This window comes from Aquarana catesbeiana, linkage group LG03 (genome assembly GCF_042186555.1).
Source record: "Aquarana catesbeiana isolate 2022-GZ linkage group LG03, ASM4218655v1, whole genome shotgun sequence".
Classification (NCBI taxonomy): domain Eukaryota; kingdom Metazoa; phylum Chordata; class Amphibia; order Anura; family Ranidae; genus Aquarana; species Aquarana catesbeiana.
This window is the reverse complement of record NC_133326.1, coordinates 110,380,080-110,399,202: the sequence shown is the minus strand read 5'-3', so window position 1 is coordinate 110,399,202 and position 19,123 is coordinate 110,380,080. Positions and strand designations below refer to the sequence as shown.

General features: G+C 41.7%; 1 protein-coding gene across 14 annotated transcripts in view; it reads right to left on the bottom strand.

Annotated features, from left to right (window-relative positions):
* AP3B2 (adaptor related protein complex 3 subunit beta 2) overlaps positions 1-19,123 on the bottom strand; it is a 128,647-nt gene that overhangs the window by 51,949 nt on the left and 57,575 nt on the right. For all 14 annotated transcript variants that reach the window (XM_073618954.1, XM_073618955.1, XM_073618957.1 and 11 more), the window contains exons 7-12: positions 17,599-17,781; positions 14,535-14,714; positions 13,380-13,477; positions 7,603-7,657; positions 5,121-5,192; positions 967-1,029 (exon numbers count right to left, since the gene is read on the bottom strand). In XM_073618954.1, coding sequence (XP_073475055.1) covers positions 967-1,029; positions 5,121-5,192; positions 7,603-7,657; positions 13,380-13,477; positions 14,535-14,714; positions 17,599-17,781 — 651 coding nt within the window. The remainder of the gene's footprint in view (positions 1-966; positions 1,030-5,120; positions 5,193-7,602; positions 7,658-13,379; positions 13,478-14,534; positions 14,715-17,598; positions 17,782-19,123) is intronic.

Sequence of the window (19,123 nt, the reverse complement as noted above, 5' to 3'; positions counted from 1 at the left end):
ACTACCTGGGGTGTTAAGGTCCACCTTACTGGAACATTGATGTGCTAGTAGAGGACATGAACAGGTTAATGATGGCATTCAGCTCATCTAATATTTTGATACTGAATTCACTATTTGCACTACACTTACAAACATACTACATGCATAGAAATAAACCAAACATGTTGATCATTTAAATTACCTAAAGTATGTCCAGACCCATTAGTCCCACATTTAGCACATCTGCTGATGCTCTAGATTGTATAGAAGACATAGGAAAACGTCGCACAATGGCCACATACACAGGCAGATGTTGTGATGTGATTGGATTTTGTTTATCAAACATATTTTAACGAAGACCAGGGTAGCTACAGAATTCTAGAATTGGGTATGGGATGTGTGCAGGGTAGGTTTTATTTGGTAGCATGCAACAGTATATGGTTATATGAATCCTACTGGATCATATCACTTTTTTTCATATCACAAAGCTCTGACTATACACACAGGCTGAATACATTGGCCTTTTCAGATATTTACCAAGAAAACCACAAATCTGTTCAGATGGCTATAGGGTGTTTTGCTTATTTTTTTTAAGTAAAGTTGCTGTTCTTGGCCAGATACACAAAAGAGATGACAATATTTATAGGTGTTAGTACTCCTGCGCTACCCAATTTCTTAAATAATGTGTTATTCTAACAAACTGTGTTCATACTGATGTTGTTTGTGATATATCAAATGTGACCTGAAAGTGTGAAACAGATAGGATCCTATACAAATGTGAATGGAGCAAAGTGATTTGTAGGCAGACTTGATTGCTATGGATTACAGCACTTTCTCCATCACCTTTGCTGTTTGTACTACTTTACACTGTGTATAGTCAGAACGCTGTATGGTTTAGTTGATTTTTCAGTTTTAGAAATGATATCAGACACATGCATACATCTTGTAGCAGAAACAACCAATTTTGTCTATTAATTCTGCACTTACTTGAAACTCTCGTAGTATGATGGAAATGTTGGTTTCGCTTGCAAGATTTGTCAACACTTCCAGCTGCGCAGGAACAGAAATGGAGGTTGTATTCTTATTAGTGCCAATTATATTTTATTTGTCATTTTGCTTTTGTGATACTTAAATATTTACCATTGTTCTGTATTGTATATTAACCAGTATTTTTAGAGCCCATTCACACCTGAGCGTTTTGTAGCTTCAAGCCTGAAGCTACAAAACGCTTGAGGGGAAAAAATCCATTATTCTCTATGGAGATGGTTCACATCTCCCCTCCAAGTCGCCTGAAGCTCAAACAAGTTCTGGACCCTTTTTTGTCGCGCGAATCAGGCAGATTTGGGCGTTTTAAGAGCAGGAAGCAGATGACAAAATCTAACAACATAGCAACAAATGATGAAACAGATGATCATTTTTCCTATTGGCTAATAAAAAAAATTCCAAAGCTCAAAAATGCCGGACAACGCTGCATGGAAATGCGCAAATATGCCCGAAAAAACGCGCAACAAAACGCTGGAAGAAATGCTCAAAAACGCTACGCTCAAGTGTGAATGCAGCCTTAATCATAACATCTCCCAATAGTATAAAAAGCAGATAGTAGGTAAATAAAACAGTAACAATACCTTCACACAGATGCTAAATAGGGGTCCTAAGTGAATGTTTTCAGCACATACAGATAACAACAGTCCATATTCCCATCAAACATGTTCCTGGAATGAGCTCTCAAAAGTCCCAGGTGCTACAGCGACCACCAGCTAGGTAGTGAAGCATGCACGACACAATGTAAATATTCGTCAGCACACCACATATCTTCAACTAAGTCCGATCGGTTTGTTTATTGAAGAAAGATCGCATCACAAAACAGAGAAGTGCAACGTTTCGTAGCCGTGCGGGGCCCCTTCGTCAGGCATGTGATGCTTGACAAAGGGGCCCTGCGCGGCTCCAAAACGTTGCACTTCTCTGTTTGTGACGTGATCTTTCTTCAACAAACAAACTGATCAGACTTAGTTGAAGATACATGGTAAGCTGTCGAATATTTATATTGTGTTTTCAGCACCTGCCAAGTCTTCCCCAAATGACAGGTAGGTATAGATCATTCATGCAGCCACTGTACATCCACTGAATGTGACAGCTAAATGTCACTAGTACACAAAGCCAGTGAATATGCTGAATGAATCTCTCTATCCTGCTAAAACAGTTTTTACAACCAGAATAGTTACATTTATTTATTTATTTAAGTTTACTTTTCTATTAACAGATGAGTGTGTTTTTAAAGAGATAGTTCAACTTTCCTGCATTTTTTCCACAAAACCCCCTATGCATTCTTGGATCCCGAGGCGGCCTGTCAGCAAAAACTACTCGGTTGCTACTACGTTGCTTGGGCCAGATATTGGAAGTGCAGCAGCATTCCAACTCATTCAAACTCCACACATGTGCAGTGTGCTCAGAGAACGTATTGCGTATGCACGTAATTTGACAGGGCTGGAGCGGTTGCTGGTGGTACAGTTCTAACAGTTGGCTGTCCTGCCTGAATGGGTTAGTTCACCTTTCCTGCTATTTTCCCCCCATGCATTCCAGGATCCCAGCACATTACATGTGCAGGCTGTGCGTGGCCTGACAGCAAATACTTGGGCCGGATGTATGGAAGTGCACTCCCAGCATCCGTTCTGGCTTGTTTAAACTGGGCACATGTGCAGTGTGCTCACTCCTCTCTTTAGAGAGCGCACAGTTTAAACAAGCTGAAGTGGCTGCTGAGGGCACAGTTCTAACATCTGGGGGGGATTGACCATTGAGGAGTTTTTGCTGACAGGTGAAGTACGACCTACACATACAGAGGGGAAAAGGAGCACCGTTTTTACTAGCTGAGCAGTGGTATGTACTGTAATGTTCTGGGGATACTGGAATGCATAGGGGTTTTGTAGGAAAAGGTGAACTAAGCCTTTAAAAGAGGATCTAGTGACGAAGATCCTAACCCAACAATGGTTTTAAGGTTGCAGAGAACTCTAGGGAGGTATCTCCTCACATTTCTTTGTAAAATTACCAAGTATATAACCAGATAAGGTATAATACTTAATGTGTTACTAAACCCACAACAGTAAAATCAGTCTGTATATGCAGTAAAGCATGCTTGTTATACTCACTGTTATGCCCCGTACACACGGTCGGATTTTCAGACGGAAAATGTGTGATAGGACCTTGTTGTCGGAAATTCCGACCGTGTGTAGGCTCCATCACACATTTTCCATCGGATTTTCCGACACACAAAGTTTGAGAGCAGGATATAAAATTATTCCGATCGTGTGTACACAAATCCGACGGACAAAGTGCCACGCATGCTCAGAATAAATAAAGAGATGAAAGCTATTGGCCACTGCCCCGTTTATAGTCCCGACGTACGCGTTTTACGTCACCGCGTTCAGAATGATCGGATTTTCCGACAACTTTGTGTGACCGTGTGTATGCAAGACAAGTTTGAGCCAACATCCGTCGGAAAAAATCCTAGGATTTTTTTGTCGGAATGTCCGAACAAAGTCCGACCGTGTGTACGGGGCATTATACTCACTGTTTTCTCTGTTTATCCCCTCATTTTACTGTCCCCAATCCATCTGCTGATAGAACAGAGGCTAGGGGACAAGCTGCACATGCTCAGAATGGTGTGTATTGCTAGAGAGTTTTTTTTTTTCTTGAGAGAGTGCATGTGATCAGCACAGAGCCAATCAGCACTTTCCAGACAGAGGGTCAGGGGTCCTGCAGCCTTAAAGGACAGTCAAAGCAGAATGAAAACTCCTCCTACAAGCTTTAACTAGACACTGATAAAAGTCACATAACTGCTATATACTGCTGATGAGAAAAGGTATTTAGCAGTTTATATTTACTAAAACTATTGCATCTCCATCTTCTGTGTACTGTTGGAGACCAGATATAGTGAATGGAGGGTCATGGGTTTAGTAACACTTTAATATAGTTACTGATGTAATACTTTCAACTGTTGTTGGGCCAGTAACTTCTTCACTTCTCACCTAAAGGCTGAGAATAGAGGGGGTATTTCTTCCCTGTAGTGGATCCTGACTTTTTAAATAGTCATTTTATTACAACGGGGGAATTATTAAAAAGTGTCTCAGACAAGTTTGTTCTCACTACTCTGCTGTTGGCCATGACAACTAAGCAGCTTCTGGCTTTCATTTTTTTCCCACAAAGTCTAAAAATGGCCAGCTTCTGTCGGGCGAGCATGCTGGAAAACCAGCAGCCCACCAACGCCAATAGCTGAAAGCACTAACAGAAGTGTTCCTTAGCGGGGGGGCTGCCCCCTGTCAGAACTTTGGCCAAGACCGGGGCAATTTTATTTTACCAGGCCACAAGGCCTAGGCTCTGAACCTGCACAGATACTTTTTAAATTTTTTTTCTTATTTATTTTTCTCCACATGGGTGTCACTCTGCACTTATTTATGTGTTTCCTCTTCACTCAAATAGTAGGATGTAGGTCTTCAGGTATACCCTGAAGTCTAGGGAGAGGATGTGTGGCCATTAGGTTCTTTCCTCCCCCCTGCTGCAGGAGTCTCTCTTTGAGAGAGCCCCCCAATACTCGTTGGTTGGCTTTGGCTGATCACAAGGAATGTGGTCCGCCGGTCCTCTCAGCTAGGTGGACCCAAATGTGCCTTAATTCCGTCAGGAGTCTTGTGCCCCAGGGAGTCAGGGAAGGGTCCTTCCTTTTCAGGAGGGGACCAATGCACACTCTGAGTGCACTTGTTACTTCACATACACTTTTTTGGTTCGCATTTGGTGATCTGTTTCTGCGCACTGCACTGTGGGCTCGAAAAAAATTAAAAGCAAGTTGCCTGTTCTCTCCACTTAACTTTTAAGTCATCAGATGGTTGGTGTCATAACTGAGCACATGTGCAGCACCATGGCAACTGCAGATCAAACAGAGTGTAAGATGGCAGATTCCTTGTCTGCAAAGGATAGAAGGGTTTTGTCCCACTTTAAAACTACAAGTGTCCCCTCTTCTCTCTGGTTGTTCACTATGTGGAAATGTGATGATGCTGTGGTATCTAAAGTCACTGTATAAATTTATCAACACAAATGAAGCCTCACTTCAATCTATTTTCTATAGGTCATTTATACTGATCTTTTACAGTTACCTTTAAAATCTTAATTTGTGTCGGGTCAGTAGATCGGATGTAGAAACTTTTCAAATATGGTTCAAACATCCCCTGTGAAAAGTCATCAGAACATGAATGAGCACTATAGTATAAAATATAGATCATACCACACTATGTATATCACATGCACTTTTAGTTACCTATTGGAACTAACAACACACCATTTAAATACATTATAATTCAGATACATAGGGGAAATCATTTTTACTTCAATTATACCTACTATAGATGCCTATAACTCAGACATTACAGTATATCCATCCAACAACCCACAGATCTATACAGTCATTAAAGTGGATTAATAGCCTAAACTTTTTCTTTTTTAGTTTTGGTAGGGAATTGCTGGCCATACACGCATACATTTTCATTAGAAATGTTTAGTTTTAGGAACGTTTGTTCGATTTTCTAATCATTAGTGGGGTCAAATCAACATTTGTTTTTGACCACAATGATGGGAAAATTCAAAGGAGCAGCATGGAAAACTTTTCTCAATCAAACAATATTTCAGACAGCTTATGCGTTTTTTGTTCAGAAATTACATTCGTTTTGAAAACTGAATGGTAAAAGCAAGTGAAATTCATTGAGGCTGGATGTACACCTATGCATTTTTAGTGCTTTTTGCATTTTGCAGATTTGCACTACAGAACGTGTTCCATAGGAAATCATGTTAAATGGACTGTAGTGCAAATCTGCAAAATGCAAAAAGCACTAAAACTGCATAGGTGTGAATCCAGGCTTAAGCCTCGTACACACGATCGTATTGTTGGCCAACAAAACCGTGGAGTTTTGTCCGAAGGGCGTTGGCCCAAACTTGTCTTGCATACACACGGCCACACAATTGTTGGCCAACAATTACGAATGTAGTGACGTACTACGTGTTTTTACAGTTCTTTAGCACCACCCTTTGGGAATCCTTCTGCTAATTTCGTGTTAGTAGAAGTTTGGTGAGTGTTGATTCGTGCTTTTCTTTTCGCGCTTTTCATTTAGCGCTTTTCAGTTCGTGCTTTTCAGTTCACGCTTTTAATTTCGTGCTTTTCAGTTCGTTTCTGAATGGCCGTTCGTCAACCAGACATGTTGTGGTACCGGAGGAGATAACCTGTTATTTATTATTGGTCTTGGAGTTACCGCTTTGACATTATTTTTTTGGTTGAATTATAATGATTTGATTTGGTATATTTTCAATATTTTTGGATGCATAGAATGCACTTTTTGGTTAAGTACTATTGGCAGATAGCATGTCTAATTTTATTTGTTTTCTTTTTTTAATGCACAATAAAAAAATTGTGGAGAATCATACTTGGCTATGTGTTTTACTTCAAATGACATTTTGGGAATAGGCAGTTACATTTTAAAAAATACAATGTAAAATTGACAAGGGACACCAACGTAGTTGTATCTTTGATCTTAAAAACTACGGGATAATGGTGCTGTGGTAACTTGCCCAAATAAAAAAAAACATAATAATATTATTCTTGATATCACTAGAAAAAAAAAGCCTTTGAAAATTCGTTTGCAAAAACTCCATCAGTATCACCAGCAAAGCAGCTTCATTATTATCCCATTAAAGAACAAGAGACTTGTGCGCTGCATTTGGAGATTTCATAATTTGCCACATCATGAATGTTAATTCTCCATTATGAACGTTAGTTTACAAGACCGACTGCTTCTGGCTCGTCCTTGCTTCCGAGCATGCGTGTTTGTACTTTGGACTTTTGTCCGACGGACTTGTGTACACACGCTCGGAAAATCCGACAACACACATTTGTCCGCGGAAAATTTGAAAACCTGCTCGCCAACATTTGTTGGTGGAAAGTCCGACAACAATTGTCCGATGGAGCAATTGGAGCCAACAGCCTGTCATCGAACATTTCCCGTCGGAAAGTCCGATCGTATGTACGCAGCTTTAGCCTGGATTCCTACCTATGCAGTTTTAGTGCTTTTTGCATTTTTCAGATTTGCACTACAGTCCATTTAACATGATTTTCACCCCGCACGACTGTTGCGGATCCTGGTACTCGGGGCATAGTGATCACATGATCACAATGTCAACAAGGCTGTTATGAGCTGTGTTTCCTATGCTGTGATTGGCCCACAGCTATCACATAGTACTCTGGTTATGAAGGGGTAAAGCCGTCCAGAGCTGAGGTGGTTATTCTGCTTAATCCTATAATTGTCAGTCACAATTACAAAAAATATATAACACATGAATTACAATCAAAAACATTTTTTTTCTTGTGCATTTATCAGCACTCTATAGTAAAAACAAAAATAAAGAAAATAGTTTTAATTAAAACAGTGTAAAAAATGTATTTAGGTTTGAAAATAAGTCACAAAGTTATGGTCAAGTTAACTGATGCATGCTGACACTGCTAAATTTGGCCTTAGCATCTAGGCATCAAAGACCTCTGGCCATGCAAAGGTTAAGAATGACAATAAAAAGGATATACCGAGACTCGCTTACCCTTCTTTTGATGGACATGGTTGCCACATTCTGCAGTACCACATACTGTACCTCACTAGCAGGAAAATGACAAAAATATTTATTGTGAAATTAAACTGATTTGCAGTGAAAATACAGAACAAAGCATTAATATTTTAAATTTAGGCAAAAAATAATGTAGCACCTTCTACCTTAGGTAGGTGCTAGTGTAGGGTTTTGTGTAAGCTGCCAGCGCAGGTAAATTTAAGCAGGCCTATGCTGCGAGCTAGGCCTGTTTGTTTTGATCTGGGGCAGGGGAGTGGTTTAGTATAGCAGTAGGTGACTGACATGTACTTTAGCTCTTGAGCGCCTCCTCTGTTTCCAGGGAGAATGTTCTGGAAAAGGGGCAGGGCAGAGAGCTGGAGTGAGATAGGGTGCATGCATAGCTCCCAACTGTCCCTGATTTGGAACAAAGTCCCTCTTTCTCCTCATTTGTCTCTCATTTTGGTCTGATCTATAAAGTTGTATATGACGAGCACTATTTATCTTTCAAAAAGTGTTTCCCTGTGCTAAACTTTTCATCCAATTTCTAAATTGCTGCATTCGTAAATTTCAATAGCCAGTATAAAGGAATAGTAGTGGTAAAAAAAAAGCACTTGTGGTTTTAACTAATCATTTTTTTTGTATAATGCTCCTTTAATAGGGTGTGACAAGGGGTGTGTCCTATGCCTATAAACTTTTGCTAATAGGTGTCCCTCGTTCCCATCTCAAAAAGTTGGGAGGTATGTGCATGTGAGCTCTGACCAATCCCCAACTAGGATTGGGGATAGGCCTCCTACATATACCCATGGTCAGCCTGCTGGAGGGGGGGAGTTGTCGGCTGGGTGAACTGGATGATGGAGTGTTAGACTGTTGTGTCTGAGGGAACCCCCTTTCTGGGGGGGGGGTGTAACTCAGATGGGGAGCTCGGGAGCTGGGAGGGAGCCTCTTTTTACACGGTCATGGAGAGGTGTCCTGGAACAGGTGTTGGAGTTGGTCCGCACACCCGGAGTAAAGTCATTCAGGAAGGATCCAGGGCAGGTGTCAGTGAGTGGAAAGCACAGTGGAATGATCTGGAAGAGACATGCCAGGGGAGCTGGATGTAGAGCCAGAGGGAGAGACTGTGGGAGTTTGTGTCAAGTCATTGCAGCCAGGAGGGCGGGCAGGATTTGCAAGCCGGACTTGCTGGTATCAGTAGTCCATCACCATTTATTCTTCTCAAGTAAATTGGTTGCTACCACAAAGGGGTACCGGCCTACAAAGGGCCATCAAGTAAAGACACCCTGTGACTTATTCAGAGTTAGGCCTAGTCATGTTCTGATGGTGTGACAGGATTACTAAAATTGGACAGAGAAGTAGTGTGCTGGAGGAAGTGAGCTGGAAGAAGTGTTCTAAGGTAAAAGTCTGTCAAGTTTAGGGTCAGCCATCTTGTTCTGCTGAGAAGTGTGTCGCAGTTACTACAAAGTACAATTTATCCTATGGGCATCCTATGTCCCTTTTCCACAGCCAAGTTCAACCCCCTAATAAAAACAACAACAAAAAAAAAAAAAAAACAAGCAAGAGACTGTTTATTGACTGAGAAATGTGTCTAATGGATGTCTGGCAGTAGGGTGAAATGTGTGGATGCTGTAACACGGAGCAACCCCACGGGGTCAGCGCTACAATAAGATAATACTGAGAACAAGCTACTTAATTTAAAAATGTATAGGAAATATCTCAGGGATTTGACTGTCTACCATGTTGCATATCTTGGTGTTACCCTGTTTCCCTGAAAATAAGACCTAGCGTGATTGTTGGTGATGGCTGCAATATAAGCCCTACCCCCCAAATAAGCCCTACCCTGTTTCCCCGAAAATAAGCCCTACCCTGAAAATAAGACCTACAAAGACTTTAACTAGGGCTTATTTGGGGGGTAGGGCTTATATTGCATCCATCACCGACAATCACGCTAGGTCTTATTTTCGGGGAAACAGGGTATGTATGCTGTTCTTGGTTTACATGCAATTATGCACTCTGGCTTTTATAACTAAAAACCTGCTCTGTACTGTGTTTGTGTGTACTGGTATGCGTGTACCTGTATTTGTTTCATTTGTACCATTGTAAAATCCTTAATAAAATGTTATTGCCAAAATGATGTAGGTTAATTGGCTCCTATCTAAATTGGCCCTAGTGCATGTATGTATTAAAGTGAGTTAGATATTTTAAGCCTAATACAGCTAGTAGTTTTTTTACGTTCAACCCAGAGAGCTTAATGAAAAAAAAAAAAACTAAAGAGCTCAGGAGGAGCTGCTGTAATAACAATCCAATGTTAGTATAGCAATAACCCCTGCTAAGCTACTGTGTTCTGACAGGAGGATCCCCCCCCCCCCCCGCCAGAACACACCAGTCAGCTTTCTCAGGCATTGGCTGAGAGCGCTGACTGAGTGCCAATCGGCAGACCTTTTTCGGTCATGCCCCTTCGACAGAAGCTGGCCGAATGTCTGGCTTCTATCAGACTGGCTACTGTACACACGGACCGAATGTCGGACAGTTTCTATTGAACCGACCCGTTGCCGCTCAATATTTTCGGCCTGTGTGTACGGCCCTTTAGATTGTAAGCTCCTTGAGGGCAGGGACTGATGTGATGGTACAGTATATATATATAAAGCACTGATTTAAAAATGTGGGCAGATCAGGAGCATTCCATACTAAATCTAGTACAGGTATTAAAGAGGAAGTAAACTTCCATCTTTACATTTTACCTATAGGTATAATAAGGCTTACCTATAGGTAGTGAAAATATCTCCTAAACCTGTACCGTTTAGGAAATATTTCCAGTGCATGCAGCAAGTGACATCACTGGTGCATGCGCTCTGAAGGAATGGCCCACGGGTGCCGTTCCTTCCGAGCTGGTGCCAGGAATGGCGGCTCCCACGCGCATGCACGGGAGTGAGGTCATCGCGGCTCCGGCAAATCACAGCGCTGGAACCCCCAAGAAGCTCCGGGAAAGATGTCGGCCATGACAGTGGTGTGACGGGACCGCTGCAACAGCTTCGTTCTAAGGTAAGTATTTCATAATGAGCTAGTATGTGATGCATACAAGCTCATTATGCCTTTGTCTTGCAGGGTCTTTTTTCTGAGGGGGGGGATTATTTTTGCGGAGGTTTACAACCTCTTTAATGGGCTTATTCACAATATTTCTAATAATAGTGAAAATCCCTGGCATCAATCATAAATGTGAACATTCCTGCTCAATCTTATGAGAGTGCACAGTAGCTTTGGGACCTCTTTATATTGCTATAGAAAAATAAATATGTTGCCCTAAAGATTTTTTATAAACTGTTTAACTTTCTTCCAAATTATTAAAATATAAAATGATCACAGTTGGAATGATTTGTATATATAATAGTCTCGTTGCACCACACACTCCCAGTAGTATACAGATTCACACTTCAACACTTGCAGGTTTAAACTTTACAATCAGTCATTATATATGCCTAGAAATGCAATGAAGAAATGAACATCAGCTTAGTCTAATGCAGTTTCCAAACTGCTGGATCCCCTCTTTTGTCCGGATTTGACAGACATCTGTTACTGTAGCACAGCATCTTGTTTCCCTTTCCAGGTCAGTGAAAGCTGATCAGCAGCTTGGAAACATGCAACTTTAACAGGAAACCCGACAGTCCAAGTGATACCAGACTAGTGACAGTTCTATGTCTGGGTGATTCCCCTGCAAATAATTAGTTTAAAGCAGACAGTGCGGCAATCACAAGACTGTGCTATCAGTAAGATGCTATGGGCGTTCCTTCACTGCTCTGTTTTCTGATGTTTTATAGACGTTTATTATCTAACTGAGCAGGCGGTAAATCCAACACATACAGAAGAGGTTTATTTATATCAGCAACAACAGAACTGTTAACACCAAAAGGCGGCAAAAGAATTTAGAGATTGCATATATCTATGTACCGACTAAAGAAGCAAAGTGTTACAAGCACACTATGCAACGTCAAATTTGGGACATTTTTTGTCATAAACAACAATGCAACGATTCAGGGCCACTCAGGACACTTTCCTTAGACTGCTGCCTGAAAAAGAAGTCCTCAGTGGCCCTGAAATGTCAGGGTGTTGTTTGTGACAAATAAAAGTTTTACATTTGGTTTTACATGGTGTACTGGTGACACTTCTTTGCTTCTATGTAAGTCAGTACATATACTGTATATACTGCAATCTGTACATGCTTTGGCATCGCCCTCCCATCTAATGATAGTCCTGCCCATTATTTTTCCACCATAGTACCAATGCTGTATCCTGGCCTAGGGCAGCACTTTGCAGGGAGGCAGCACGGAAAGAGTCCCTGCCGGCTTGCACTACACTATTAGTGAAGCACCAATCTTATGGGGAGGACTGGGCTGAGAGGCAAATTAGTCTAGCGCCCCCATAAAGAGGCCTCACTGCTTCCGGTATGCGAGCGGCTGGCATTCTGCAACTATGGGGGGGGGGGGGGGGGGGGCGCTTCTAATTTTGACTGTCCTCTCATCCAGGACCACAAACCTTCCTCTCTGTGCTATGTTTTCTGCTGCACCATTGGCATGGTTATATCTTCTTAGTCCTCTCCATAAAATTTACAGAAATTTGTGCTTAAAGTAAAACTATAGGCAACACTTTTTTCATTTTGGCTAGAGTAAGGGAGGGTTATAACCCGTTAGTTTATTTTTTACCATCCCTGTCCCATTGCGGAGATTTCCCTTCACTTCCTGCCCCACAGCCAAACAGAAAGTTAGAGGAAATCTATGCAAATTAAGGGAATCCATTGCCACAACCTCCCCCCCAGGCCTTCAGAACTAGTGTCCCACTCGAAAATTTCAGGGCGGGCCTTAAACAGCAAGGAGTGTGGCCTTGCTAGGAAGGGGTGGGTCATATTTAAATTAGGGGGTGCACGAGTTTAGTCAGGCCTAGGGCAGCACAAAACCTAAATACACTACTGCATAGTACCCACTGCTATGAAGGTTGAAAAGCTGGAGCGCCCTGGACAATACAGACTTTGACTTACATAGTGAGAGACTCTAAAGCAGCCTTTCTCAACCAGTGTTCCTTGGAACCCTAGGGCTTCCTAAGTACCCTAGGTTTCTTCAAGGGGTTGCTAGGGATCCCTTGAGCAATGAGCAATTTTTGCCTCTTAGATAACTAACCACTGACACCAATGATCTTTTTACCTGTAAGCTCCGGTTCACACTACGAATCGAATCTCACAGGAATGTGCAACACATGCAATTTAGTGCAATGCAAATTGAGCCCATTTATTTTGAATGGGCCCAAATCGCACTGCATCTCACAAAAAATAGTGCATGCACTACTTTTGGAAACACAGTACGACAGGATTGCATGGTACTTTTGTACCATGCTATCTGATGCAGGCAAACGGACTGCATCTGGGGTGTCGTTAACTTATCTGACCACAAATGTAAGGAGCATTCTTCCCACTGACCATCATGATAATGTACCATGAGCTGTAGAGATAGTGATTATTATCGGGTGGTTCCTGGGACCAAAACTTTATTTTAAGGGTTCCTGCATGTTAAAAAGGTTCTGAAGACCGCTCCAAAGTGTGGTTGACTCCCACATATTGTGCAGTCACCCAAAGTATGAGTAAGTGGTCATGTTAGAATGAAATGTTCATACAAAATAGTTAAATGCAGCAATACATAATACATACATGTATCTTACAGGTAAGTACTGACATAAAATAGCAAAAAAGCAGGATTCATTGTTAAACGTATCATTGACCAAATTTGCTCTAATACCTGTGACTACGTAGCAATCGAACCAAAGCCTTTGCTATCACTCCAACTTCTGCTTTCGGTGCAAGATGAAAATATAGCTGAGCCACTGCCATGACAACCTGCAAAAAATTATTAAAACTTTGTTAAAACTCTCAATTACTAAAATTATATTTTACATATTATGTACAGGCAGTCCCCGCGTTACAAACAAGATAGATTCTGTAGGTTTGTTCTTAAGTTGAATTTGTATGTAAGTGGGAACAGGTACGTTTTTTAAGAGTAACTCCAGCCAAAAAAATATTTTTACATTTTGGATAGCATAGGGAAGGGTTAACTGGCCATGTAGTGATGTGAGATTGCTGACAGGTCCGCCAGACAGTAGGTGGCAGCATATGGTGAGCAGCAATATGGCCGCCTGGCGGTTTTCCAGGACCAGCGTGACGTCACGCTGCCTTTGTTCTTAAGTACGTGTCGTATGTAAGTCGGATGTTTGTAACTTGGAGACTGCCTGTATTAGGTAACAGGCAGTTCTAGCCAGAGTGGGTTAGAACTTCTTTCAGCTTTTTATTGCAGTGTATCTGTTTGATTTTCCACACTCTTGGTCTATTTAAGTAGTGCAGGAAAACTCCCCTTTTCCTGTTTATTTAATGGATATAAGAAAGAAGGGGAAGTGAGAGGAAACTCCCCCAAAAGGGACACAGTAAGCAATAAAATATTTTTTCTGGGAGAGTGAGGAAGATTTAGGACCTCTGTCAATATTGTATTGCCATCTTTGTCCCCATGAGAGTAATTTTTTCACTTCCTGCCCAGGTGATGGGTGTTAGAACAGGGAGAGTAGAGAAATTTCCTCTATGGAGACACAGACAAGATACTGAATCTGATAGAAAAATTTCCCCAGCGAGACACAGACAACGCTAAAAACCCAAGAAATGTTCTAAACCTTCCCTCTTCTATCCAACACTATGAAAAAAAATGTTTTGGCTGAAGATAGGCTTGAATTACTCGGTTACATTATGTTCCCACATATTCTCTTTAAAGCAGGTCACAAACTTCCAAATATTGCAAACATGAAATCACAGCTATGTAGTGCAGGAACATCGGGAGGTCTGTGCAGTTGTTTTCTTCTCTGCTTTTGTTAAATTAACTGAGTGGAGGTATAAAGAAGTAGTTTCTTACTGCTGCATTGCGGCTCTGAAGTAGAGGTTTGGTGTTACGGAGAAGGAGGCGGTGGTCTGGGTCCATAACATATGGCTTGCGTTTCACTACAGAAGATGGTTCTGCCTTTTCATCTTTTCCTGCTTCATCATCATCTGAACCATAGAAGGCTTTCTCAGGATTTTCCTCAAGGAGAGATTCCTAAGAGCACACAGCAAGATAAGTATATGTACAGCTCAAAACTTTTTTTTTTTTTGGATACAGTAGGCAAGGGTTAGCACCCCAGTAAAGTTTTAATGCTCTCTATGTTTCTGATAGGTAGGATCACTGTCTGTATTTGTCGTGGTGAACTGTCAGGAACCCTTGAACAGGGAATCCAAAAATCATCAGAACAAGAGCTGAGGGCAACTTTTTTTGATGAGGACACTTGTTCTTGTAACAATTGTTTAAGAGGGGATAGCTCTTGTTTTCAAGAGTTTTCCTTTCACTTCTTCTTTGGTCCCTAGGACATTAAAGTGTATCCTAACCAAAACCAAATATTTAATGTATCTCAGCTTACCAGTTTTTAGATAAGGTGTCTGCATTAGGTTTATTTTTTCAGGGCAGCTCTTTTTCCTTTTTTTGCTGTGAATAACACATTTCCTGTCCCTGGATGGCTATGCTCACTTCTCTGCTGTATCTATTGAAGGAGCCATGATTGCTAACTAGGCTGGACTTTAAGCCAGCCATAGATGGTGCTTTTTCCTTTCCTGCAAAAGAAAATCACTTGAATCCCTCGCGTGGAGCCATTGTGTTCTCCCAAAGGAGGGGGGGTTGTCGTTCCTGCTGAGAGAACACACAGTTAATATTGCTAACAGCTATAGTTGTCGACTTGCCGACAATAATTGCATGCTGGTTATACCCAAGTCAATCGATATATCGACTTGGGTACAATCAACCTGTCCATACATGGACAGGTTGATTCTCGACCAGTCCCTGCTGAACCGGCTGAAATTTGAACCGTCTATGGCCAGCTTGAAACATGTTTTCCTTTATTCATCTGCATTACATGGGGTTCATGAAATAAGTAGTTTACAAAAGAAAGGTAACATTGTGTAGGCTTCCAAGTCACAAGAATTGACAGGGACAATGAATTTCTGGCAAGATCAACAGATTTTTTTTGTTATTGCTGAAAATGTTCTTAATCTGAAAAATGAAAGCCAATGCAGTCACCGCATCTAAGGGCTCGTAAGATGCGATGTATTACATTTTATTCTTGGGTCAGTTTACCCTTTAAGTGATGGAAAATCTCCATGATGGGATACAGACAGCAAAAACTAAACTTACAGGGGTTTAAACATTTCCCCACTCTAATCATTAATTAATCCTTTGGGTGGCACAGTGGTGTAGTGGGTAGCACTCTCACCTAGCAGTAAAAAGGGTCGTTGGTTCAAATCTCAACCACTGACACTACCTGCCTGGAGTTTGCATGTTCTCCCTGTGCCTGCGTGGATTTCCTCCCACACTCCAAAGACATGCTGGTAGGTCAATTGGATCTTGTCTAAATTGTCCCTAGTATATGAATGTGAGTTAGGGACCTTGGATTGTGGGCTCCTTGAGGGTAGGGTATGATGTATGTGTAAATTGATGGCGCTATATGGGTACCTTAAATAAATAATAATATAATAGATGAGCATCTTAATGAGACGCAATGTACAGGGATAGGGACAATTGTAGATACACACACTCACTCAGGTTGAACTGGATGGACTGGTGTCTTTATTCAACCTTACTAACTATGTAACTAATAAAAAAAAAAAAAGAAATGTTTTGGCTACAAGAGAGGTAGACAGGAAAGTTGTCTTGGCTCAAAAAGTGCTATCAATTGTTAGTTATTTACATAGGTGGTCACAGTAAAATTAGTATCTGTAAAAAGAAGGAAACGTAATTGGAGAATTAAAGCGGTTTTAACAGATGACTGTTTTTTTTTTTTTTTAAACCATAAACATTGTATACTCACCCGCTCTGTGCAATGATATTACACAGCGTGGCCCTGAAGCTTTTTTTTCTGGGGGCCCCCCGCTGGTGCTCTCGGCTGCTTGCAATATGTGCATTCATAGACTCACACAGTATGGCTTGCCCTGCTGCCTGCTCACTCCTCACAGGATTTGATTGACAGCAGCAGGAGCCAATGACCTCTGAGTCCAGGGAGAGAGAGGAGAGAGATGTTACAGGTGGGCACAGCTCTGGATCGAGTGAGGACTCAGGTAGGTATTTACGAGGGGAAAGGGAGAATGCAATAAAAATATTGGGAATATTTTGTACCTTAATGCAGGAAATGCATTAAAATGTTTGTGAAGGCTGAAGGTTTTTTACCTTCATTTATTCTATGCATGAAGGTAACCCTCTCTGTGCAGCAGCCCCCTAGCTCTCCCTAATACTTACCTAAGCCCCATCGCGATCCATCGATGTGCACCAGAGCCTCGGCCTCCTGGGGACTCTCCCTCCTCACTGGCTAAGACAGCAGCGGGAGGCATTAGCTTCAGCTGCTGTCAATCACAGTCGGTGGGCCAATGAGGAGAGAGAGGGGGCGGGGCTAAGCCGTGCCTCTGTGTGTGAATGAACACACAAAGTCGTAGCTTGGCAGCGAGCCTGCTTGGGTGACGTCATTGGAAGCTGTTTGCTCTGGGGGCACTTGACAGGAGGGAGGGGCCAGAAGTTGCAGCGGGGGACCTGGGAAGAGGAGGATCTGGGCTGCTCTGTGCAAAACTGCTGCACAGAGCAGGTAAGTATAACATGTTTTTTTTTTTTTTTTATTGACTTTAACATCACTTCAAGGTTAAAAATATCTTGCCTTTACAACTGCTTTAAACAACAAAATCATCTGTAGTTCATTCTAGTAAATTGGAGCAGTGAACAATTAACATGGTCTGTAATGTGAGTTGGTCTACACAGGGATATGCAATTAGCGGACCTCCAGCTGTTGCAAAACTACAAGTCCCATCATGCCTCTGCCTCTGGGTATCATGCTTGTGGCTGTCAGAGTCTTGCTATGCCTGCAACAGCTGGAGGTCCACTAATTGCATATAGTCTATAAGGTACTTACATTTTGGTTGGGGTTCAAAAACTGGGTCCTTGCGTAGCGTGTAAGCATGTTGATAATTACCACTTGCCCCCATTCCTCTACATCAATCAGCAAGTTGCACAGCTTACGGTAGTTCTTATGGATCAAATCAATGCGTTCAGGGCAGACCTCTTCAAATGCCATCACAACACTGCCTGCAACCAACTTGGGAAAAAAATAAAAGGGTCAGGCCTAGAAAAGCACTTAGTCACCTACAATAATTACATCAATCTAAATTCCTGAAAAATTAGCTCCCTGTACTATCAGCTAATGATAATGGCAGTAAATGTTTTGAGCAATGTCACTGAAAGCATCGTGATCTGCCAAGATCTAAGGCCACAACATCCAAAATCCCATCTGCTCCATTTGTTGTTTATGAAGGTCGATTACTGTATGTTAGATGTGAAGAGGTTTCATCACATTTTTCTGCTTTTTTCAAAAACAAGTCTTATCTGTGGATCAGTGCTCACTCGCTTCTTGCTGTCTCAGGCCCATTAATCCATTCTTTCCTGTGGGATGCTTAGAAATATAAAATTTATGGTACATTAAAATTACAAAAACGTCCCCAAAAAACTGCATTTCTATTTGAAACCACCCCCAAAAACGTTACATTGCTTCAACCATTAAAACATTTTCTTAGCAGGTCTGGGAATACTCATTGCGCACGCTTTTAGGATACCCAATACCTAAGTATAAAAGCTGTTTTCGGTAACTGCTGGATTACACCTCTCCAACGACTGTCCGTAAAGTAGTATTAAACCCAAAAGCAAACATTTATTATATTGCAGATTATTAATTCTTAGATGTAATGTCTGCATTAATTTTCTTTTTTAGGCTTTCTTTCATTTATTTTCATCTGACGATCCAGCCACTGACACGGATGTTTGCAATGATCACCCAAAAACTGTTTTCTGTAACTGCTTAGTGTTAGCGGGAGTTTGGCTTCAATTTGTTAGTGTATTTAAACCTGCTAGTATATATAACACTCCCCTCCCCCTAGTCTGACAATGCTGCTGTCTGCTGTGCCCCAATGTGCTCCTTTCTCCAGAGTGGGTGCACTTTAATACAGGAGGTGTGTTTCTGGCCAGATCATCAGGTGACAACAGAGGGAAGAAAACTAATGCAGCCACAACATTTAATGATTGGTAAGCTGTAATATATTAAATTTTTAGTTTTGGGTTTAATACCGCTTTAACAAATGGACTAGGAGATTCCCTCACCTTCCAGTTGATACTCTTCCACATCTTGGAGCATGGTTAACCAGTTGAGGTCCGGGCCATAGCCGAATGATGGCCACAGCGTGGACCTCAATTTCCGGGAGGCCGTCATAGGACGTCCTCCCCTGTGCACGCACCCCGCGTGCACCCCGCAGGGCGCGCGCTGTGATCACCGAACCATGGAGACTTGGGTGATCACAGATCCGAGTAAGGGGCCAATCCCGGCCTCTTACCATGTGATCAGCTGTCAGCCAATGACAGTTGATCACATGATGTAAACAAAAGCTCGG